The sequence below is a fragment of the Python bivittatus genome, unplaced genomic scaffold (genome assembly GCF_059951505.1).
Source record: "Python bivittatus isolate LINGU-HERP-01145 unplaced genomic scaffold, Pbiv_v1 ctg000210_np1212, whole genome shotgun sequence".
NCBI lineage: Eukaryota > Metazoa > Chordata > Lepidosauria > Squamata > Pythonidae > Python > Python bivittatus.
The window spans coordinates 7374105-7398689 of NW_028277053.1; the positions used below are offsets into that span (position 1 = coordinate 7374105).

At 39.2% G+C, this 24585-nt stretch overlaps 1 protein-coding gene and 1 long non-coding RNA gene across 2 annotated transcripts in view; one reads left to right on the forward strand and one right to left on the reverse strand.

Moving 5' to 3' along the window:
• The window catches only part of WDFY4 (WDFY family member 4), a 191028-nt gene that overhangs the window by 1359 nt on the left and 165084 nt on the right, over positions 1-24585 (forward strand). The window contains exons 2-11 of the mRNA XM_088139404.1: positions 3228-3342; positions 3907-4013; positions 5970-6122; positions 6274-6463; positions 7436-7619; positions 10500-10681; positions 11683-12135; positions 12799-12900; positions 14738-14928; positions 18631-19241. Of these exons, the coding sequence (XP_087995530.1) occupies positions 3228-3342; positions 3907-4013; positions 5970-6122; positions 6274-6463; positions 7436-7619; positions 10500-10681; positions 11683-12135; positions 12799-12900; positions 14738-14928; positions 18631-19241 (2288 nt within the window). The remainder of the gene's footprint in view (positions 1-3227; positions 3343-3906; positions 4014-5969; positions 6123-6273; positions 6464-7435; positions 7620-10499; positions 10682-11682; positions 12136-12798; positions 12901-14737; positions 14929-18630; positions 19242-24585) is intronic.
• Positions 12174-22581, reverse strand: LOC148216157 (uncharacterized). The gene is made up of 5 exons (XR_015795896.1): positions 22497-22581; positions 18832-18940; positions 17550-17707; positions 13025-13114; positions 12174-12885 (listed from the first exon to the last, which is right to left on the reverse strand). It is a non-coding gene; the product is annotated as an uncharacterized LOC148216157 (long non-coding RNA).

A 24585-nucleotide genomic window follows, 5' to 3' on the forward strand; every position in this document is an offset into this window, starting at 1 on the left:
AACTTCTGTCTGCAAAGTTGGCCAGATTTATAGATGAAGAAGAGTCATAACCCAGTCAAACCAAGTCACTGTTAAATTTCATTCCCAAAGTAACAGTCTTCTGTCTTCTAAGATATTTTCACTCATTTTTGTAGTATCTGCAATTTTTCCAAACATTTTATTCACCTCTATTCAAATTGTTAGAGGACTCACAACTGATGTTTGTGCAATTCAGTGAGAAATCATTGATAAGCCCTTTTGGAGATAGATTTTCAAGTCAGCTACATATGTACTTAAGTGCCATGGTTATAAACTTAATTTTTTATCAATTGTTCTTTAGATTGATTTGGGGATAACAGTATGATTATGGAGGCTAACTTACTGAGGATCATGCAAACTCAGTTTAATAACACCACTGAGGCAAATGGTTCCACGGTTCAGATGGAGCTGAACAGGGGTTGCTGTTAAGTGTTCATTACACAATATAGTAATGTTGCTTAGCTGGAGCTGCTAATTAGCAATGAAGGAGCAATGTGCACCACAGTCTCCCTAAGCTTTGCTTTGCTAGCAATCACTGACTAACTTCCAGGTCCTTATTTACACAAGAGTTTTAAGCAGAGTTCCTTAAATTCAGGATACACCTAATGTAATGCTGCACCTAAATGGCAGCCCAGAAATTCTTCATGTTACCATCATATCAGAATATTCTCCTCTTTAAAATAAACAACAGTTCTCTAACAAAGATTAGCCAGTTCATTGATTCCCCAGTTTCTCCTTATAAGTTTCCCTTCCCACCCCCACCCCCCGCAAGAAGTAACAAAGCAAGAGCTTACTGTTGCTTTTAAAAAGAGCTGTTTTGCTATTTAGTGAAAGGATTTGATTCTTTTAAGTTCAGTGAGAAGAGAATAGCTGAACATTTGTCGGGCACGGGGAGCTTGCAATGGAAGAGTTAGGATGGACAAAGAGGCCTTAATCTGGAGGCATCTTTAAGGTACCAAAGGTTCTTTGTTGTTCCAAAGTGGTGTGCACAAAATAGCAAAATGAAACCCCAAATTTGAGAAAATGGAAGCGTCAGGCAAAAAATGGCCTTGTGACTTCCCCCTGGCCCTGGCATGGAATGGAAATCCTTGAGCTGGTATTCCCCCCACCCCTCTGGCACTCACACACATGAATTGATGCACCAGACCCTTGAGCAGTCCTCTGTGAATGGGAGGCAGCACTGCTACAGCTGGGAGTCCCCTTTTTTAATTTAAAAAATGCCTTGGGAAAGTACAGGGTGTTTGGCCAACAATGTCATCAAGTTACCAGTGTGAAAAGGGCCTGTTTTGGGGAGAACTGCCAATTTTGCCCCTTAATATGGGAAAAGCCTGGGAGAGATTATAAGGCTTAAGGTGTGAATTTCTTAATCACACCTTCCCATCCTTCATCACAGGCTGATTGTTTTTGCCCTGCTCATTCTAGAAGCTGGCAAAAGGGTGCTGTGGACTACTTGTGTCCCCCCCCCCTTTTTATCAGGTGCTGTTTCCCACCCACACTCCCCCAGTCTCTGGCCTCAGGGTAGCCACCTATCTGACTTAGTCAATACTCTGCTATTAGCTGTCCCCCATGGGACTAATTAGGATTTGTGGAGAATCTCCTGCTTTTGATTCTAGGAGTGCCATTTTTGGGTGACTCCATTCTGTCTAGCTGAGTGGTAGCACTTCACTGTCACTTCAGAACAAGCAAGCATTGAGAGGTGCTGCAGGGTTCAACACTCTCCCTCCTTCAGTCATCTGCTGCTTTGAGGTCAGGTATCATCAATTTGTGGATGATACCCATCTTATACATCTCGACCCCTGGCTGGCTGAGTGATGTGGTTGAAATCCTAACCCAGTACCTGGAGGCCATGTGGGTCTGGATGGGGAAGAACAGACTCAGGGTCAGTCCTGACAAGTCAGAGCGGCTATGTCTGTTTGGCGTCCCCTGGGTTGACTCTCATGGGGGCTGCAAGTCCCATTTGAGACTTGTGCACAATGTGAGGGTCCTCTTGGGCTCTCAGCTCCTGCCTGTAGAGCAGATAGGAGCTGTGGCCAAGAGAGCCTTTGCGCAGGTACATCTAGTGGGCCAGTTGTGCCCTTTCCTGGACCTTCATAGAGTCACATCACAATTGGATTACTGTAATGAGCTGCACATGGAGCTGCCCTTGAAGACTATCTGGAAGCTATAGCTGGTCCAGAGTGCAGCAGCGCAGGCAGTGATGGGGCATTTGTGAACTGCACTGGTGGCCAGTTGGCCCCTGGGTGCAGTTCAAGTGCTAGTTATCACCTTTAAAGCCCTTCATAGCATGGGTCTGTCTATCTGAGGAATCACTTGTCTCTAGTTGTCTCAGACTGTCTGATTTGGTCCAGGAGGGTGGGTACACGACCCATCAATTAAAGAATGTCATCTTGCAAGACCTAGGAAGTGCGCCTACTCTGTTGTAATTCCTGCCCCCTGGAATGATCTTACCCCAAAGATTCAGATGGCTTCTATTCTTATGTCATTCAGATAACTACTGAAGACCAGGCTGGGGGAACAGGGTGATTCTGACACCTTCTTTGTTTTGCCTAGTTTTGTTTTATTTTGATTTGATCTGTGATGATTTGGTTTTGGTATTTGCTGTTCTGGTCAGTTGTATTTTTATATGGGTGGCATACAATGAAAAATCAACATATACTGTAAAAATACAACTGACCAGAACAGCAGTATTGGGAGTCAGTGGTCTATAAATTAAATAAATAAATATGTTAGGGCAAATTTTAGTTAGCACCCAATGTATATGGAGGTACCTCATTGCATGTCTCTTTTCTTTTTATTGTCGCCCAGTTCAAGGGTGTTTGATAGATGCCCTCCTTGTAAGCTGCAGATCCCTAAAGGTTATAAAGAAGGATGGGGCCTCCTCAGCTTGCCTTTAAGTTGAGAAGGCACTGAAGGTAGAAATGACCCAGGGTGCTGAACCTGTCCAGAGTAGGGATGTCTAGGTGAAGATGAGAGCTGTGGTTACCACAGTTGGCTTTTCTAGTTCTAGGAGGGCCCACACTGGAAGGTGGTTGGGAATGCAGTAGTTGTTAAAAAGTCATATATTCCTCAAAGAAAGACAATTCTGAATTTAAGAAGATTCAAGCTAAGAACAAAAATTATTCAGGAAAAAAAAATCATTTTGGTATGGGAAATCAGCAAGTCAATGCATTTAATATCAAATAGAGACTTTTTTTTATAATTTGTTTTAGGCCTGGGAACAGTCAGATGGCAGTATCTATTTCCCAAATATCCAGCTTTTAGCAAGTGAAACTTCCAGTCTTCTGGTGAAAGAAATCAAGAAGAAAATGAATGGAAATCCAGCAGGTGAACCTGACTTCAGAGCATCTCTCTTTATGCATTTAACCTGCAACCCCTCTCCCCATTTTCCAATTTATCCTGCCATTGAAAAGATTTGTGTCAGCTGGTTCCAGCAGAAATCAGAAACTCTTACTTTTCTAGTCCTGTTCAGTCCAGTCCAGGATACTAGTCCATTCCTTTAAGGTATGATACAATGAACACTGTGGATAAAGAATGGAAGAATTCTATAAAAATAGTAAGTGGTCACAGACTAATAGCTGGAATTGGGCAAGAAGATTAATACTAGGTAAAACTGCAGGGAAAATGCCTGAAGTCGGCAAGGAGCCAGAACACTATGCTGCTTTCATGGAACTGCTTTAATTTAGTAGCTGCTTTATACAGTAGTTATTTCTAGTATATTGTACGGATTTCTATATAGTTGGTTGTAAACACACATATAGAGTAATAATGTTCTGCAGCAATGTTGTGCTTCATCTTTGTCTGAAGTGTGCCTCCACTGGTACCTCCATCATCAGCTAATCCTCTTGTTCCTTTCTTGAATGGTGTGAATATTGGCTATCACAAGAACAGAAGAAGCTCAACTGCTTGTGTGGCAATTTCTGCAGTGGAAGGCAGACCTGGATTCTGATGGCTACCTGCTGCTAAAATCAATTTACTTGCTTTCACTCTACACTTCGGTAAGAGAAAGATCTTCTGTCTCTTTCATGCATTCCAGTTCAAGGCATTGGCATCAATGCTGCCTGAATTCCATTCACTCTTCTGAGTCAAATCAAATCAGATATTTATTATGGTCATAGACCAGCATAAGGAGGGTGGGGTACAGTCAATTAAAAAGCATAGAAGATACACCAGAGTCTAAAAAAAATTATGAAAAGCTAGAAGATAGCAAAAATATATGTATTAAAACAAAGTATATATAAAAAACAAGACTCTAAAAGAATCTGAAAGGAGGGGTAGGAGCATTAGATGGGTGTAGGGGAACAAAAAAAAAGATGGGTGTATGTGGAAGACCATATCTATCAAATTATAGAGCACTCTAGTATGATGAACTAGATGCTCATTCAGTTTAGTTTATGACACAGGTTGTCATCTGGCAAGTTTTAAGCACTGCCTGTGCAGAACCTGGCAACATTGTATGTTGTAGCAGGGTTGGTACCTGAAAGCAGCAGGGAGGTGTAGAATTGTCCTGTGTGCCCTGGGTATTTATGCAGTAATGGTGAGATAAGGCTGCTATGAATGTCTCTGTAATACAGGCCCTGGAGAAGCACATGCACTGTTGTTTCTGTGTGTCCAGAGTCACAGGGGCATTGTCTCTCTGGGTAAGGAATCTTCCTGTATTGACCTTCAAGGACAGCTGAGGGGAGGGCATGACATTGTGCCAGGGTAAAGGCCTTCCACACTTGAGTTTACTTAAGGGGAGGCAGAGTACCTGTTGAATTCACTGGCAATGAAGGTTGGGGACCTGGCTAGATCCAGTTGGGGTTCTATGTCTGCTACACACTGTTTAATGAGTGCTTTGGCCTGGTCATATCCCATGCTGAGTAGAAGACCTGGAGAGAAGCCAAGGGATAAGATTTTAGTTGCTACTGCCTATTTCCATACGGACTGAAGATAATCCCTTTTAATGGGGCAAGGCCAAAGGGAAAAAAGGATAGTCTGAGCCAATAGTTGAGTATGGTTACCCACACTCTAGCCTCCACTTTCATGAGGCCTGTCTCTAGTCTCAGGGTGCCATTAAAGACACATTTTGGGACTTGAAGGGCTGATCTTAGAAATTTAGATTGTACAAGTTCTAATGGTGCAAACTTGGAGAAGGGGCCCAGCTGGGCACCATAAAGAAGTTGTGCTATTGGCTTGGCTTCAAATTATTTGAGTGCTGCAGGATTATTTATTTATTTATTTAAATTTAGCAAATTTATATGGCCACCCCACTCACACACACTGACTTCTGGTGGCTTACAGAGTAAAATCCCCAATACCATTGCTAGAGAGTTGAGGGAGGCAATCTGGAAATGATCAGGCATTTCCACATCATGAAGGAGCTTTAAGCACCAGTTGTCCAAATTACTTTGACCTTCCTGTCAGTTTTGGAGGATTAGAGAATCTGATGATCACCAAGTCACAGCAGTTTAAACACTTTGCATGAAGGTACAAAACTTTTAAGATCATGATATGTGATTTTTTTTTTGCCCATATATAAATATGATTTTTAAAATTCTAGACTGTTTTGGATTCTTGTCGTAATGAAGCTCGTATGGTGACTTGCAATGTTTAGACACTCAGAATACTGAACAAGTTGCAGGCCAGCATTTCTAAGAAGGAGAAGCTGCTAGTTTGGTGTGGAACAAAAAGTCAGATAAGTAGGGACAGGAAACCCAGAAGCAAAGAGAGAAGAACAGGCAAGTAATGGAAGAAAGGACCCTGAACAGAGAGAAGTAGGTGGAGACCAAACTTTGGAAAAGGTGCCAAAGGAAAGATTGCAAGAGGAGATCAATAAGAAAAGCAATTAACTATAAAGTTTAATTCAGAACAGTTAACTTTTTCTCATCAATCTTGTTTTTTTCCACTAAAAAGAATGCTCTCTGGACAGATTCTGAAATAAGGATCAAACATATTTATTTTCTCTTGGGCAGGAACAGGAACTCCAGTGGAATATAATCAAATCTGGGTTGCCTGTGACATTGCTGCAGTGCCTATACCTCTTCTTTGTTTTTCCCCTGGAAGTAGCTCCTGGCTACAGTGAGGAAAATCAAGGCAAATGGGAGACCCAAGAAATGTTTGTGCAGGTTGGTGGTATCTAGACTTTGAAGGAAGTCTAAAGTCTAAAGAAAATAGCTTGAAACCAGAAGGTTGTTCTTCCTTTTTTTAAGTCCAGAATATGCTTGGTAAGTTTTATATGAGTCATACAGTTGTGTTGTTGTTCTTGTTTGCTTTTAGACAATGGTCAACATTTATGCAGAAAAACAAGGAGTGGAGATGCTTCTCATGTCTAGTCATCTTAAATCTTTGATCATAGCAAGATCCTCTCTCTGGGATCAAGGCAGCCGATCTTGGAAACAACCTACAAGCCAAGTGCTCCAAACAATTTCAAAGGCCCTTTCCAAGACCACAGTTTCATACCTGCAAGGTAAGTTGCTCTAATTTCCCCTGTCCCCAGTTCAAATTCCTCAATGAAGTTCCTGATCCTTCCTCATAGCAGACAGCACGCTTAATGAGCCAATGGGTCTTGTCAGGATTCTTCATAATCACCAATGACTCTTTGTCTTCTAAGAGAGCACAGTGGCATCCCCTCTCTTCATTATGAATCCTGTCTCTGTTCTGCAGTATCTGTTTTTCTTTCCTTAAATGCTCAGGACCTATTTTATTTACAAGTGCCTGATAACTATTTCTAAATTTTCTGTCAAATTATCTTCTATAGCTTTTGCTTGTGGCTGTTACTTTCATCCACTGTCAATGCTCCTCTGTTGGACTATATTCCATATGGAAGTTGCTTCCATTAGCAGCTTCTGGTGGTAGGAAACTGTTCTTTGAACTGATAAAACTTTTTTTTTTCTTATCAGCTGAAATGTGGCCATTCTTGGTGGCCATTTTCTTCAATGACTATTACAAGCTTGCAGGCCACAATTGCAGACTCTTGTATGTTCATCTTCACTCTTCTTAGCCTAGCCTGGTCTGCCACGCTGTGTGAATTCATCCAGTGGATGGCAGAAGTTTGTTAAGCCTGCTGCCACCTCAGGTGAACAGCTGACAAGTTGGTGCATAGTTTTTCTCTAGCCTCATGCTGCTGTCCAACTTTTAATATAGTTCTGATTAGATTAATCCAGTTTGAGTAATCCAATAGGATGCTGGAATAAATGGACCTTTGACTTGATCCAATAAGGCTCTACTTATGTTCTTACACTTATCCTTTCTTGATTTAAAAATTATTTTACTAAGGGTTTAGAGGATGTTGATTATATTTTGGTATGTATGAAGCTCAAAATAAACAAATCTTATGGTGCCAGAAGAGTAAAGATAAATATCTATAAAATGGAGTGATGATGATTATAATCTTACATATGGTGGTTACTCATTACATGTAATACTTTTATATCTACAGACTGCATCAAAACGTCTATCCATAATTTGTCAAAGCTTGATGAAACCTTGACCACTTGTGATGTATGTGAATCCATCAATATCATCCTGCATTTTGTGAGGAATTCATATCTAATTTCTCCAGCCTTGCTTTTGGAGTTTGAGAACAATGGGGGCCATCAGCTGCTGTTGAACATTTTTCTAAGGCAAGTCAACGAATAGCATGGTGGCTGCCAAGAATTGATGCTGACAGATTGTCTTGTTTGATAAAATTTTGTTTTCAATTACCTTCTAAATGCACATTTCTTTCCAATGATGGAATTTAAAATAAGTGTTAAACCATACTGGACTAAGAGTACAATGACATGTTGCATCTGAGTTGCAGATTATCCAGTTTTCTAGTATGGACGTTTCCTTTAAACTCTGGAAAATGTAATTGTATTCTTCAGTGATAGACAAAAGTAACTTTTTATCTCACATTTCTTACAAACATAAATGCAAAGCTTGTGCCATTTTCTAGGCACGTTTATCAAGTTTAGGACAGAACACAATAATCCATAGTATCAATAGATCAACAACTGTAGACTCATCCTTGCTAAGGATGAGCAGTGCAAACTGTGAGCCTTTCCCATCCCCTCCTGGTAAACTTTCCTAATACAGTACTGTTGCTTCTCCCCATTAATGGCACTGGGAAATCAGAGAATCTGAGCAGAATCACTTTGAGGGGAAAACTTAACCCTTCTTCCGTTCCAAAAATCACTTCAGGAGGACATCAACTCTTTTCCAAAACCCAGCTGCTGACAGCTGAGGAGAAACAGGTATTCTCCTGGGGCTTCACAGACGCAAATAAAATGGCATGGGCTGCGTGTAGTATGCAGCGGTGGGTTGTCCATCTGCAGTGATTACCCTGCCCTATTCAACCCCACATTTCCAAGTCCCTGTTTCAGTTTTGGACTTGGCGTTTTATCATTTATGGATCAATACGCCCAAGGCCAAGCTTCTGCTTCTTCTTTCCAATCCCTACTCCTCTCTTAGACTGTTCTTATTAATGTCTTCAGAACCTTGCAATCAAACACAGAACTGTTTTTTCCTTATGGCTCTTCTCTGCTTTCTTTGATTTTACCAAGCCCATCAATTCACCTCTCCTTGTACTATAGCATTGTACTATTGTACTATAGCATTCCTCTTCAGACTTCATGCTCCAGTAATTTCTTATATTGCCTGTTGCCTTGGCCCTTCTTAAATCTCCCACCAGTCTCCTGATATTTATTAGATACTCAGATATCAACATTGTCTAACAGTCTTATTACTCTGTTGATGCCAGTCTAGCCATGAATCTTGCAAATGCTTCTTATTCTTACTTTTAAAAGCTGAAGGCTTTGTCCTGTTGAATAGCTCAACCCTTCCCTATCTATGAACTTTTAGTTTCACTAACTCTGTGGATGAATCCCCTTAGTCATTTCCCCTGCACTTGCAATGGGCTGATGGTCATTCCACCAAACACTAGTTCCAAGCTATTTGATCTCCCTTCCCCCAACAACAGAGGGAATACAGCCAGCAACATAGTCAGAATATCCTGCTGAGAGATCCAAAAGAATCGACTTGCTGTATTCCTCCTATGTCTATCTAAAAATAACCAATAAAGGATGTTGTTTTGGTGTTCTATTCAGACAGACAGCATCATTTGGTGGAAAGTAACTCATGCTTAAGCTCCCACTTGAGCTTCCATTTTAAGATAACAGTACCTCAGATTGTGAACTTGGTTTTTAAGGGGAAGTGACCCTATCTGGACAGATTGAATAACAACTCTCTGGAAAAAAAATACCCTCCTCTTCCTCTTGCGTGCATTGAGCTTCAACACGTAGCTCTCATCTGATCCATTACCAGTTCCCAGCATCTGTTCAATACTGAGGTAAAGAAGAAAGAATTGAGGGCCTATAGCATAGTGATGATACTTGATAGGGAATGATAGCATATGGAATAGCATCAAACTATTGAACTGTATGTTTTATAAATAATGGACAGAATGCCATTCAGGACTTTCTTCTAGTGCCTTTGTAAAATGGGGAGACCATGAGCTGTAGTCTTGCTTTAGGCACAAAGCCAGCTGGGTGACTTTGGGCCAGTCACATTTCTCAGCCCTAGGAAGGAGGGAATGGCAAACCACTTCCAAAAAACCTTGCTGAGAAAACTGCAGGGACTTGTCCAACAGTCGCCAGGAGTCAAAAACTGACTCGAAGGCACAACATTTATGTATGTATGTATGTATGTATGTATGTATGTATGTATGTAAAATAATCTCTGGGAGAGCCTCTTTGGTGCAGTGGTTAAAGGCACCAGGCTATAAACTAGACCATGAGTTCTGGTCCTGCCTTAAACACAAAATCAGCTGGGTGACTTTGGGCCAGTCCCTCTCTCTCAGCCCTAGGAAGGAGGAGGCAAGGGCAAACCACTTCTGAAAAATGTTGGCAGCAAAATTGGATGGACCTGTCCAGGCAATTGTCAGGAATCAAGACTGACTCAAAGCACCCCCCCCCCAAATCTCTAAGGATATTTATGCAAACCATTTGACATCAGTATGCAGGTGAGTTCAGCAATTTGGTCTAAAGCACAATGTGTTTCAACATTCGAGGTGTTGCTTAGGGCATCTGAAACTGCCCATCAGAGTTGCTCTTACAGTCATGGGTTCCATGTTGGAACTAAGACAGCAAGGTCTATGGTACATCAAAGTGCACTTTCTATGTAACTTTACATTTCAGCCAATAGGCAAGCTCACTGGAATCCAAGAAGTTCTGATAAGTAGTATTTATTGAGGAAAGTTAGGGAGCCATAATGAAAGAATTCTGGTGACTGCTATGTTTCAAGAGCAAGTCCCATTTATAGAATCAATATTTAACCCCATTGGTGCCTTTTTCTCTTTCCCACCTAACCTAATGGGTTGCTTAGATTCCTCTTTTAGGTGGGAGGTTTTGTTTTCCATCTGTATCTTGTTTTTTGCAACAATCAGATCTGCTATCATACTGTTTCTCTCTGATTGTATGTGAACTAACTCTCCCACCAACTGAGTCTTCCAGTTGTGTTTCCAGATATGAAGGGCCACTGGACAACAAAGAAAATGCCAGCATTAAAGAAACACTAGACTTACTGACACAATTGACACTTTGTGGGGAAACTGAATTGAACGTTTCAGGCAATGTTGCATATCCACAACTGCCACAATTTAATGAGAAACTGCCACAATTTAAAGAGGAGCAGCTCCTTTCTTCTGGTAAGTAACTGTAGGTATCAGTGAGTTAGGACATTAAATCCATGGCATACAAATGTAATAAAATATGCCTAATGGAGGATTTTAATATAGCCTAATAAATTAATCCCTGCCAATAATGCAGGGATTAAAAACTAAACAATCATTTTTGTTGGTCATAATTCTATTTTCATCTGATAAAGATTTATGTAATGATACTGTGTGTTGTTAGGTTCACTGACCACAAACATGGCTATTCAGGAAATGTAATATAATTTTGTTTCAAGGTAATTTGTTTTTTACATTTACCTTTTCTGGTTTGATTGGTCCTTCTAAAATGGAAATTAAAAGCTGAATGCATTAGGATAGACTGAGCAGAGCATTATTGTATTATAAAAAAGTGGTAATAAATGAAAATGATTACTCTGCCTTGAGTGTTTATAAAAGCAAAAAATGGGATATAAATTAGATAAAACAATAAAAGTATCTTTTATCTCTGTCACCAGTACACCATGTACAAACATACTTCTGACTAAAGATTTTCAAATTCGATGAAATTCTTCTTGTACATGTTTAATGCCTTTAAAAAAATAAGATTATCATGCAATTGAACAACAGTTTATAGAACTAGATTGTATTTATTGAACATGGTAAGAGCCCATAGTAAATTGCAAAGTTACTTTTCTTTTTCCTACTGGGCCTAACGTAGGAGATGGTGTATAATTGTTTTTCACACTACGTTTAAAGAGAATCTGGACTGAGTGTAGTATGTCCAAAGGGTGACCAAGATAGAGGTAATGAGGAACCCTTGAAAAAGATATGCAAGTTTCACCTGGAGAAGATTAAGGGTGGCTATCAGAAGCGCCACATGGAAGACAGACAATACTTGTTTTCTGTTCTAGAGAGCTATACTAAAACAAACAGCCTCAAGATAATACATTTGCCTAGACACTTACCACAAGGAAGGGAGCAACAATGATTTTAAAATATCACAGAAATTGTTGATGGAATTATTGTTTCCACAGGAAAAAGAATAAGGAATCTGAAAGCTTTCCAAGTACTAGAATCCCTTTTTCGGAAATCCAACAACCCAAAGCTCTGTCAATACATTTTGCTTGTACTAAAATCAATCTGGACCTGGGACTCCATGAATTTCTTCCTACTTGAGTGGTCTCTGCAGCCCATCTGCCAGTTTGTTGGGGTCATCCCTCTCAAGACTTTCCTAGTCCAGACTCAGTTCTTCCAGCTGGTGGAGTCAGTGGTGGTGGACCTCTATTATATCCCACATGACATCTTAAAGGAGATTCAGTGTTTGATAAAGGAGAATGCTGAGCCATTATGCACATCAGTTGCCTTGCGCTGCCTTCATAGCATCACACAGAGAGACCCGCTCTTTACAGATATCTTCAGAGATTCAGGACTTTTAGGAATGCTGCTTGTGCAGTTGCGTAAAGAAGCCAAAATACTGATAAAGAAAGGTATCATATATATTTAATAAATATATGCTTTTCTAAACCTCTTCTAAGCTATTCATGTTGGGAATGTATTGCCAGCAATCCCAGCCCTTTCTCTGGTTGCCTAGGGTGTAATAGTCCCATCTGAAATTTATATTTGCTTTGATTCCAAATTTAGCTGCAACTTACATCTAGACAGTTTGTCATATAGAATGCACTGCTTTCTTCCTGCTGGATATTCTTTTAGTGCCAGCAGATGTTGACACTGTTCCAGCTTTTTAGGAGAATGAAACATTTGCTCAGAGAAACTCTTACTTTCCTCTCCTCTCCCTCTACCGTATATAAAAACAGCTTTCTGTCAGGAGCTAATCTTAGATTTTACCTGCTCAAAGCTTCATTGGATCCTTTTTTTCTTCATCATACTTTTGTTATTTTCCTCAAACCCACCCCCCTCTTATAGGTTCCATTTTAGCTTCCTCCCAATCTCTTTAACCAAGTCCTGTCATTTCCTTTTTTTCACACCTATCCTATTCAGCTTCCAAAGCTCCTGCATCTTCTCATCTCCCTGAGATAGCAGGTCAAGTGAACTCTGTCATTTTAAGAATTTATTTTCCTGTGTGTAGAAATGACAACCATCCATACTCAGTATTACTCCTGAGGAAATTGATCGGGTTTCTTGTTTTGTAGGTAGCACTCAAGCAACTTTGCAAGTGTCAGAAGTGGAAGAACTCCTCAAAATGATGCTGAAAATGACAGCTGCTCTTGTTGTGGGATCTGTTAGGAACACAGGTAAAAAAAAAAAACATCAACTCAGCTTCATTGGCCACAACATAATGATTCAGAATATGATTTTTAGGAAACTTTGTCAACTGCTTCCTCTATTAAGCCTGAAGTGAGAGGATAGTTCAATTACCTGGTAGATATCTGGTTTTCTATCCTTGCCACTGATCTGGCCTGTGGAGGACTCACGATTCAGGCAACTCTCCATGAATATAACAATTGGCTGTGGGAAAGAAAGAGAGAGAGGCAACATTTTCCCACGTTTTCTAAAGACAATTCCTGACAGGTGTAGGGACATTGGGACTGGCTATGGATTCAAAAAAATCTTACAATTTTAGAGAAGCTTTAAGCAATTACAAATTAATCTGTGCACCATAAAGCATGGAAATGTCTTTAGAATTCCACAGAGGAGAAGCAATTACTTTTCCTCTTTCATGGAATTTGAAGAAGGGCCAGATAACAGAATGCTACTTCTGTCTCTGTTTGTAACCTTCATTTCCCACCATTTTCCTACCTTTCTTAATCAGAGAAAAATGGTTCAAAGTGGGATAGGATTGAAAACATGTTCATGGAAGCATCTCGCATGTTGCGCTCACAGCCTAATTTTTATGGGTCAATATTTCTCTTTGTATTTCACTCTCAGCCCCGTCCCTTTTGTATGCTGGATGAACAGTTAAAATTTAGGATGCTTATTGTGGTTGTAAATGCTTATTATGTACTGTATATATTTACCTCTTAACATAAATATGGCAGATAGCGTGTAACTATTTTTATGCAACCTGTTTTTTTTCCTCAACATCCACACACACGTGTGTATGTGTGTATGTATGCGTGTGTGTATATGTCTGTCTGTCTGTCTGTCTGTCTATCAATCAATCAATCAATCAATCAATCAAGGAGCTTAAGTGCCTCTGAAGAAATCTAATCCATAAAAAATATGTCATAAATAAATAAATAGTTAGTCTTTATTCTATAAAACTGTTGCTTATACGTGGCGCAACAGTTTAATGTGTCTAGTCTTCAGGAAATGTGCCTAGCTCTCAATTCTGGATACCATGAGCTGCAACAGAACTTCTAGTTTCACCATATATTTTCCTTCAGATTTAAAAGCATGACAAAAATTATAAACAAGGTAAATGGAGGGCCCAATACCTAAGACTGTTGCCATGGTAACAGGACCAAACCATCCATGAGACGCCTCCTCTGATGCAGAAGGTTTCTGCCTACCTGGCCTGATACCCAATGTCTCAACTAAGAGAGCAAAGCACTGGATCAGCACCAATTAGGACATTAGAATGGCTGTGACAGGTACCTTCAGAGGTGCATTCCTGGGTTTCAGTGGAAAGAGTTCAGAGTGAGATATGAAGGCAGGCATGGCTCCAAAGAATCGTTAGGACCCTGCAGCTACTCTGGAAGGATTTAGAGGTGGCCCTCTGGCCACAGCAGCATATGTGATCTCCACAGCAACATCAGCCACGATGCCTTACTCCAAGGAGGAAATACTTAGAGCAAGAGATTAGGAGGGAGGATGGCAGGGGTACAGAGGTACCCATTTCTTTTCTCATCTCAGATGGTTGATTGATTGACACATATTAACAACACTGATTTTTCAGGGGTGGGGGAATAAATATCTTAAGATTTCACTTAAACCATGGGCTTTAGTCCTTTACTACAATGTTGCATTCATTATACTCAACCAAATTTAATTATTCTAGTAACTGGTCTAGAAACTTGGTCATATATTACAAAATACTCCATGAAATCATCAGAGTTATGTCATTAATTGACCATCCATTAAATTCTGCTTGGAGCATGGCTTAATAATAAGTTATATGTGCAATTTCAGTGATTCTCAGAGACTATGGTATGGTGCCCTATATCAAGATTTATGTGGATATTGAGTTTTATCGAAGTGATGCCTTGAATATCCTGGAACAGTTATCCATTATCAACCCTGAGGAGTACATGAGCACCATTATTGGGGCCTTGTGCTCTTCCACTCAGGGCGAACTACACTTCAAGCTGGATCTACTTAAAGTAAGGAATAGTAAATACCATATCTTTCTTGTTTATCTTTATCTGGAAATGATTAATGGTTGGGCTTTGTTTCTCTACTATGAAAGGAATCCTAGGAAAATTCTAAACTATGAAAATATAGTTACTTTGGTACATAGGGAAATAATGCATTGAAACGTATAACTGGCCACAAAACTGACTTCTCTATCTGAAGACTGAAAATACTATTGGCTATTAGGAGAAATTTCCTGATAATAAGTCATGTCAGTCAATGGAACAGGTTGCCTCATAAAGTGATAAGTTCCTCTTCACTAGAAGTCTTCCAAAAGAGGCTGGATCGGCACCTGTTCAAAATTCTTTAGCAGATCCTGTAGTGATCAGGGGTTTGGTGATGATGACTTCTCATATATCTTCCAACTCTATGAAATATGTGTACCTGTGTAGCTGGCAAGTGCTGCCCCTGAAGATATAGCCCAATAACTGATACATTTCTTGGGCTCTAAAAAGTTTCCAGCTGCTGTAATACTCAGTAACTGGCTAAAGTAGGCCAATAGTCCATTAAAAGGAACAGGGGATGAGACCTTTAAGAGTGATTATCCTTTTCAGTGGCCTTATGAACAGTCAAGATTTGGATCCAGCCCACAAGGAACCCAATCTGGCTCTTTTATAATGCCAAGTTGGCTTAAAATAAGATAGGGATGATTCATTACTTGATTGCAGATGAGACAGCAGACTTAGCTGGCATAGCATTTTTTATTTCTGTCTACCATTATCAGGAGGCAAATGCTTCCAAATATGAAATGTTGGGGAAAAAGAATATGGGGCTGCTCTTGGGGAAATTACCTACTGGTGCAATTTCTACAGGTATCCATTTGGCCATAGTGAAGAACAGCATGTTAGTCAGGAGACTCTTTGATTTGAATTGGCATATCTGTTCTTGGGCATGATAATCTTAGATCTAAGGCAGAAGCCATAGAAAGACAGAGGATGGTAACTGCTAAGTAGAACTTCGGATTTTTAATAGACTACCTTATCAGCCATATTGCACTAAAAACTTTATGTAAATGCTGTTGTTCATAACAACAGCTCGACTAGGTCATGAAGAGGGTAAGTATGTCTGGCAAAATCCAAAAGAGAATTAATTAACCAAGTAGTTAACTCTCTAAAAATTAGATTTAATTTCTCTGCTTTGGGATAAACCTAATTTTCCCCCAGTCAAGTTATGTCCCCAAAATCTTTCCTCAGGATTTATTGTACCTCTCAACCTCCATGTTCAAGACAAAGTTTTAGGGAGGATCACCAAAATGAGTCTGTTAAGCTCTTCATCTCCCCCACCCACCCCCACCCCCATGAGGAGGCAGAGATGGAAAATGAGCAGAAATTACTGAAGATGGATGTGTGGTATCAAACCTGTTGCCATCATTCTTTCTTTTTTCTTCTCTATTTCTACTGCAGCAGTGGTGAGAAGGAAATGGGATAGGAATTGCCATTTTCTCAACCTCTCACATGCTATCTGGGAGGACTGAAAAAGACTAGTAACAAGTTTGGGAAAAACTACAACACAAGAATATTTACATTCTGAACCACAAACTAGCCAACCATATTTTAGCCTGGCAATGTCTTGTAATAATTTGCAAACCCAGCCAACATTTTAAATTTATAGTTGTGTGGAAAATTGGGTTAATTCAAGAAACCATGGTTAAGTTATCAATTATATGTGTGACATAGCCCATATGATGAGGCAGCATGGCCCCCAGGAATAGAAGCACAGCTGTAACAGCCACACTAGACAATGGCACCTGTTCAGGAGTATTCGAGAGCCAGATGGTCCAGCAGGTTGGTGGAAGTAACTTAGTTTAGGTAAGTTAACCGCCCTAGAGATTGATGCTACTTTTAGTCTCTGATATCCACTGAAGGGAAAATAATTTGGACATATCATGGCAAGTCTATTTTCCTGAGGAAATGTGAAAAGAGGCAGTATCTGTCCAGAATCACTGAGAGGAATTCAACCTCCAGAATCTTTGGACAGAATAATCTGAATCTCAATGATGAGCATTTTTCTTGTATATCCCTGATTCTCTGCATTCCTTCTTTTTCCCTAGGACCACCAGAAGGCTGTAGGGAAAAAAATTAAGGCTATAGCCTTCCTGCTAGAGAGTGGAAGGAGTAACCCACTCAAGGATGCTCTCTATCCAGTGAACAGAATAAATCTACCACAGCTACAGCTAATCTAAAATTATTTCTATGGCTAAGTTTGCTGCTTGCCTAAACTGATATAAAAACTAATGCAGCTTTGATGCCTAATTCTGACAAATTATAACTATATTAATACATAATATAAGAGAATGAATTTACTAGCTGTAGCCTTTGGGATCATGATTACATTATGTTCAAATTCAGATTGATTTGCTAATTTATATTTAGCTGTTAAACCCCAAGTGCAAGTGCTAGAGAGTTCCAGAGCGGCATGCGGTAGGCAATTATGAGAAATAACGAATAAAGCCATGCAAAAATAAATTTTGTTAGCTATAACTTAGTTAGGGATTTCCACTGCAGGCAAACCTGTTACAGATTAAAGCCAGAAGAATAGACAATTAAATTGTAACAGAGTTAGAGCCAGAAGAAATGTAGTTACTACTGACCTCTCCAGATTGTGTCAAAGCCATTCTGATACATCAAGGTCCAGTTTATTAGGTTTATGCCTGTTCAGGAGCTACTGCCTGGTGTGATACATTAGCATGCAAACCGAATGGCAGTCAGTGAGCTTCCTTCCTGTGTCTCTGGCACACCCCTTTCCACTCTTAGAAGAAGGTAGATGGAAGGGAGATGGAGAGAGAGAATCACAAAGTTTGTATATGATGACATTTGGAAATCAAATCAAAAAATTACCCTTACACACAAATACACACATCACGTTCTCCTAAGCTCACAAAGGACAGTCTTTTGATGAAGTAAGCTGTAGTGCACAAAAGATTATGCCTTTTAATAAAATTGGTTAGTCTGAAAAGGTGCTGCCAGATGCCTTCTGATGAAACGCCAGTTCATTTACCCTTTTGTCTTAGTGACATGATAGGTCTAGCGTGGGGTCTGACATTGTATGGACTAAAGGTCCTGGCTACAGTGACTCATGCCATTACCATCATGCAATTAGATTACTGCAATGCACTCAATATGGGGCTGCCTTTGAAGACTATCCAGAAGCCAACATTAGTTCAAAATGCAACAGACTACTGCTTGATTGGTGCTAGCCATTACAACCATAATAAACTTATTTTACGAGCCCTAAATTGGACCCAAGGCTGGTTATCAGTTGGTTGCCAATAGGTTTCCAGGTGCAATTCAAAATGTTAGCTATTACGTATAAAACCCTACACAGCTTAGCACCTAGCTATTGCAGGACCACTTATTCTAACCAGATTCAATCCATCTGAGGAGGTCCTCCAGGGGGAAGCTGCTTGTGATGCCTAACTTCTATGAGTTGAGACCAGAGCCTGTTATTTTTCTGTCATGATGCCTATGTTATAGAATGGCATTCCACTAGAAGTTAGGCTGACCCGCTCTGTGAAGACCTGGAAACTTGTAAAGATTAATCTTTAGCATATCAGTCATCAATTCTCCATCTGAAGGGCTTGAGTCAAGACCAAGTTTTTCTACATTTGGCTGCCATTCTTTGCAAATCTTTGTATAGATAATGACATAATTCTTTTTTTTCTCCAATGCTAGTCTCTCTTGAAGACACTGGTGAATCCCAAGGGTCGTTCAGCCTTCAGAACCAGTAGTGGTTTTAATGGGCTGTTTTCCCTTCTGGCTGACATGGAAGGTGCCTTGCAGGACCCACCTTTAGGCTTATGGGCCTCATTTTGTCATAGCCACATATTAGAGCTGATACTACACATTCTCCAAACTACTGCAGCTGCTCTTTACCTGGACCCTGTCAATAGTGACTTCTTCCAGAAGAATGGTCTCTTTGAGAAGATGGCAGAAGAACTTGGCATGCTTGGCTGCTTTTCAGCACAAAGGTGGGGACAGATTCCTATATGGATCAATAAACCACGATCATTTGTTGAGATTTCAAATACAGTTATTTGCTCACCTGAACTTTTCCCAACTTGCCTAAAAAGCTGCATAAGGATATTTAGCTTCCTTGATTATATGGCCAAGATGAACCCCTTCAACTTCAAGAGCTACTTGATGGAAACAAAACAATCTGCAGATCATCACCCATTGCGCATTCAAGATGGGAAAGAAAATGAACAGGAAAATTCTCAAGTCAACTTTGAGAATATAAATTCTAACAAAATAGCTGTCAGCCAGTGGCCAGAATTCCAGAACAGGTATGTTTTTGATGATTATAATATAGAAAGTTTGAAGTACTAATTTGGGTGTCTGATTACCGTATTTCTTACAGGTCTTTCAGCCTATTTTGTCATGAGCATACACATTTATAGACCACTCCAATGTATGTTTACATAGAAGACAGGCTCAAATTATTTAATGATAGTAGCAGACCTAAGTATAATCTGTGTTAGTCACTTCTGCAATAGAAGTGGCACGATTATTTCAAGTGCAAAGGAGGTTATTGACGAATTTTCTTTGCTATCATTTGCCATTGACAGCTCCTCTTCTAAAGTATTTTCCCTCTCCTTTAGTTGGGCTTAGAGAAAAGTGGTTTGAAGAGTAATCTCAATGGAGCAAAAGGGTGGTTTGCACTTGGATTTAGATTCTGAACACCATGGAAGTTCATTCCAGTTTATGCATATTTGGACAATGTAAGTGAAGCTCCCATCAAACTACAGACGGATTGGCATTTTTTCGTAGCCTGCTGGAGCTTTCTGTCCCAGCCTGTTTGGGCAATGCTGTAGCCCATCTCTGTCCTACTACCAAAGATTCCTGCTTAGTTCTGCATAATTTAAAATAAATCGCACATGAGCATATACTGTGCTTTCTTCATGAGTCATGCTTAGAGGTATTATTTAAGGTATTATAAAGATAGTACATATCGATCAGTTTAGCTTAAACTTGGATACTGGAAGTTCAAATTGGGTTGATTCAATCAGTTTGGGGAGAAGGTTTAGGAAAGCAAAAGGATATACAGATTGTAGATAATCTTCTTTACTGAGGTACTTCATCTTATGTATGAGCACTGAAACATCTTGACTAGGGAACGGAGTGCTGCTCCATCTTGTTGAAGAGGCCAACTTGCCTTATGAAGGTTGGCTTCTGCACATGCCCTGTGGTACTCTTGCCAAATTATGATGCAGCTGGTTCACTTCGCTAATTAGAAGGCACCAATTTGCTTCATGGAAGAGCCTTCAAGGGATGTTTTGTACAAATCTGTGTCAGATCGAAGTACTCCTTCAAAGATCTTTGGACAGTAGTGCCGACCTTTTGGGAGTGTTTTGCCCACTCAAGGGTGTGAATAATTACTGTCTGCAAATGATCATGTAGTTCTTTGTTTCAAGAACATATAAAAGTTGTCTTGATTGACAAATATGTGTGCATGTTCTGGAAATTATTCCCAGGCACTTTACACTGCGCAGAATAAATACTTTATTATCTCCACCCTGCTGCGTTTATTGGGCAAAACTGCATGCCAGGCTATAACCCCCCAGAGTTCCTGGGACAACACAGCCATTGGATGGCGCCAGCCCACTGGGAAGGAGGCCACTGATAGACCGCTGCCCAAGATGCTCCCCCACCCCCACCCCTTGCCCCAGGAACTCATTTGAGGTTCAGGCCTGGTGATCTGCCGACCACCCATCCATTCTTAGCTTGCAGACCATATAAAAACGGGCAGTGGCTGTATTTGGCCTGTAGGCCATAGTTGCCGACCCCTGATGTAGACTATAAGAACAATTAAGTCACAGTTTACCAAAAATAAAAACATTACATAATGGGATGTCTGGTCTAATTCAGCAAGTGTTTCTTTACTTGATTTTGCAAATTTCCACCTTCCAATTTTTTCTTTTTCTTCTACAAAATATAATTCATATATGCCTTGAAAACATTATGTATAATGACTAAATTGTTAAATGTCTATTTATATAAAGATAATTCCTTAACATCTCCTGTCGTTTGATGCAATTTGAATATTTTAATAAGGAAACATTCAAATACCATCCTGAAATAGAAAACTAACATTTTGTTAAAGCAACTGATAATGTTACTGGAGCATGATCAGATATTGGAATAGAATTCATATTACAATTATCAACCCAATTTACTAACGATTAGAAGACTGGAAAAAAATCCAGTCATAAATTTCATAAGGAATTATAAAAAAGTATATTCCCCATTGCGATGGATTCAAAGGTTGCCCTGTGTCCAACAAGTTAAAACCTAATAAATAGGCTTGTGATATTTCCCATGAATGCGAATTTAACTTACTTGAAATAATACTTCAATCGAGTGAAGAGTCCAGAACTAGAACTTGATTAAAATAAATTGCCATAATTATAATTACCAATTCCGAAGATTTATTAATCAGAGTATTTACCCCTTCAAATTCTGAATTACCACTGATATGTGTTTGACCTACTCATCTTGTAGATGAAAAATTGCTTTCACTGGGAGGATGAGTTTCTTTTTAAAAAAAATATTAAAAAAAATAAAAACCTGTTCCTCTTAGGATATCTAAAGCCTTTAATTTCCCTGAAATTCAGTTTAAGATGGCTTGCTAAAACATCACCCATTCCCAACTCAGTTTTTTTCAGCTATTATCAAGCGCTTATTTGAATTGAACTCTCGACTAAAGCAATTAAGTGCCCAGTAAAATGTCCAGGAATATTTTGCATAAAATATTTTGCAAAAAACGAAAGGTATCAGAACATACGTGTAAGAGGTGTGAAGGATGAAAACAAAGTGCAAACTGCAACTCTTAAATTATCTCATCACTCCAGGAGGGCTCTTAACTCTGTCAAGCACATTTAAAAAACTTTAAAAGGAACTGAGGTATTTGCAAAAAAGTTGAGAACAACACGGTAGTTTATGTTGTAATGAAACTTTATGGTCTCCTCCCAGATTTGCATTTGCCTGAAAAGGACACAGTATGTGCACACGGAGTTCAAAACGTCAGGCTTGCAACGTTGAAAAAAACCAAAGGCTATCATAATTACCTTTCTTAATGAATGAACCCGAGACAAAATGATCCTGGAAGCTTGCAAACAGAGAGAAATCAACTGGGGAGGAGACAAAGTTTTCTTTTTCGAGACATCGACCAATTTACCCTAAAAAAAAACTGCATTCAAGCCTGTAAGAGAACTGCCCATACAGATGGGGACATTATATAAACGGCCGCAAGGGATCCCGCAAAGCCCCTTCCTACCACGCACCGCTTTAGCAAACGTGCCGCGGGTCCCTCCCAGGGCCGCCCGCGGAGATTCGATCGAGCGGACGCTGCGGCAAAGGGAGCGGAGGCAGGCGGAGGGTTCCCACGGGAGTAAGAGCAAAGGGGCGGACGTAATTTCACACGTACGCACGAAAAACCCTCCTTAGGCTGCCCAGTTAAGGATCTAGCATAAAACTTTCGCTTGCGTTAAAATTAACTTCTACATACTTGCTAGCATTAGGATTAAGTGAAATGTACTTACGTGACAGAAGTAATTATTAAGGAAGAGGGAAACGGCAAGTATGGAAAAGGGTAAAGAAGCAGTTATAAGATACAGCACTTCATTGTATGGAGAGGGCGTCGAGGGCGTGGCAAGAAGGGGTTCCGAGTGATCTCTTACGAACCTTTGCAGACTTTTTTGTGATCTAAGATCGAATGGGGTGGGGAGATTAGAAATTTAAGGTTCTTGGTAGGGAAAAGATTCGTGGGTATGATAAGGCTTGGGGATTTAGGAGGGGGAAAAAGCATGAAGAAACAAGGTTGCCGCTGGTAGAACCAACAAAAGGTTTATTCTTATAAATCCAGAATAAATATGGTTTATTTTCTAGGATGTAAGGTATTTATAGTAGTAGAAATGAAAATGAAATATGTAAAAAAAAAAATCTGTTGATAAGATGAGAAGCAATGAAAGCTGTAACATGAGACTCATAATTAAAGAGAAAAAAAGTATAGTTTTCAGATAATTTAGATTTAGAAATTAAAAAGTTGCTTGCAAAATATAGTAAAACAGGTTCTTCAAAGGTCTGTACACAGCTAGAATTGAAAACAAAAGATGCTTTAGAGGTCAATAAAATTGTAACACAGCTTTTATATTGAAAGCAAACGTATCATGTTTGATAATAAGAACTCTAAACTGTTAGCAAATAAGCCAAGGAAAAGTGATTAATAACATCAATTCAAAACTCTAAAAGTCAAATAATTACTAATACTAATAACATTACGCTGAATTTGTAAGATTTCTCAAAAAGTCCGATATTAAATGAATTATTTAGATAAATTAGAATTGTCATAATTGTCATAATTGTTAATTATCAGCATTAAATATTCAATTTCTAGATTCACCATTTACAGAATCTCAGCTAATTGCAGTTTTTCAGAATTTAAAGAATGGGCAAACACCCAGGTGGATTTACCAATCTGTTCTATAAAGGCCTGAAGGATATTTTAACATCAGAAATTTTACAGAGATGCAGCCTATTATGTAAAGGGTAGAACTTCTCTGCTTCGTGGCAAAAATCTAAAATTACACTTATTTTAAAGCCAGGAAAAAATCCATAGGTGGCTACTTCACATAGGCCTATCTTCTTATTAAATACAGAGTATAAATTATATTAGCTAATCATTCTTAATTATAAGTAGAATTAGACATACACATCAGTCTAATCCTATGTCAGCCCTCTGAGGTAGGCAAGGTCAAGAAACAGACCCTCCAGGGATTCCTCGAATGCTACTTTATTGTTGTAGGGTTTACTAATAAAAATCATGGAAGCCTGTCCAGTCTTATACTAAACAAAATCAAGATGGGATTATTCTGAGTTTCTTTCTTGTGCTTGCTTCAGCCCCTGGACTGTGTAATCTTTTCTGGAAGTCCCTCCTTAACAGTTCTTTCATACCTCCCTAAGGTCATCTCTAAATTCTTTTACACCTTATTCAGTATACTCCATTTCTGCAAAAGAAATTTAGCTCCCATAAGCATATCTTCTCTAGATATATGGGAAACTTTTGGTTGCCCAGATGGACTATTCATTAACAAAATTATAGAAATTTAAATTTGGCTCTAAATTATAAAATATGATAGACAATATTTATCAGCCTATAACAGCTCAAGTAAGAACCAGCAAGTTTGATTCAAAATAATTTATCATAACAAGAGACGTGTAGCTTTGCTTGAAAAAGTCTCTTGATTGAAATCCATTGTGTGACAAAGCAAAGTAGTGAATCACTGTCCTGTAAAGCTTAAGGGCAAATTAAAAAGTACCAGCACTGTGTAATTTTTGATGCCAGGAAAGCAATATAGATGGCAAAGTTGTAAAAAATATAAATGAAAAGAATCAGTATTTCCATGGGTCAAGGAAAAAAGAGGACAAATGCTGAGAAAAAAAAAAGTTAAAAATAAAAAATGGAAAAACATAAAATGGAAGGAAAAACAAAATGAAAATGAAAAAATAGATTAAAAAGACAAAACCCAATAAAAATAAAAAAGTAATAAGTGAATGTGATAAACTTACAGAAAGAATGCCAACCTCTCCCAAGTCTACATCATCTTCTGGAAGAGATATTTTGAAAATATA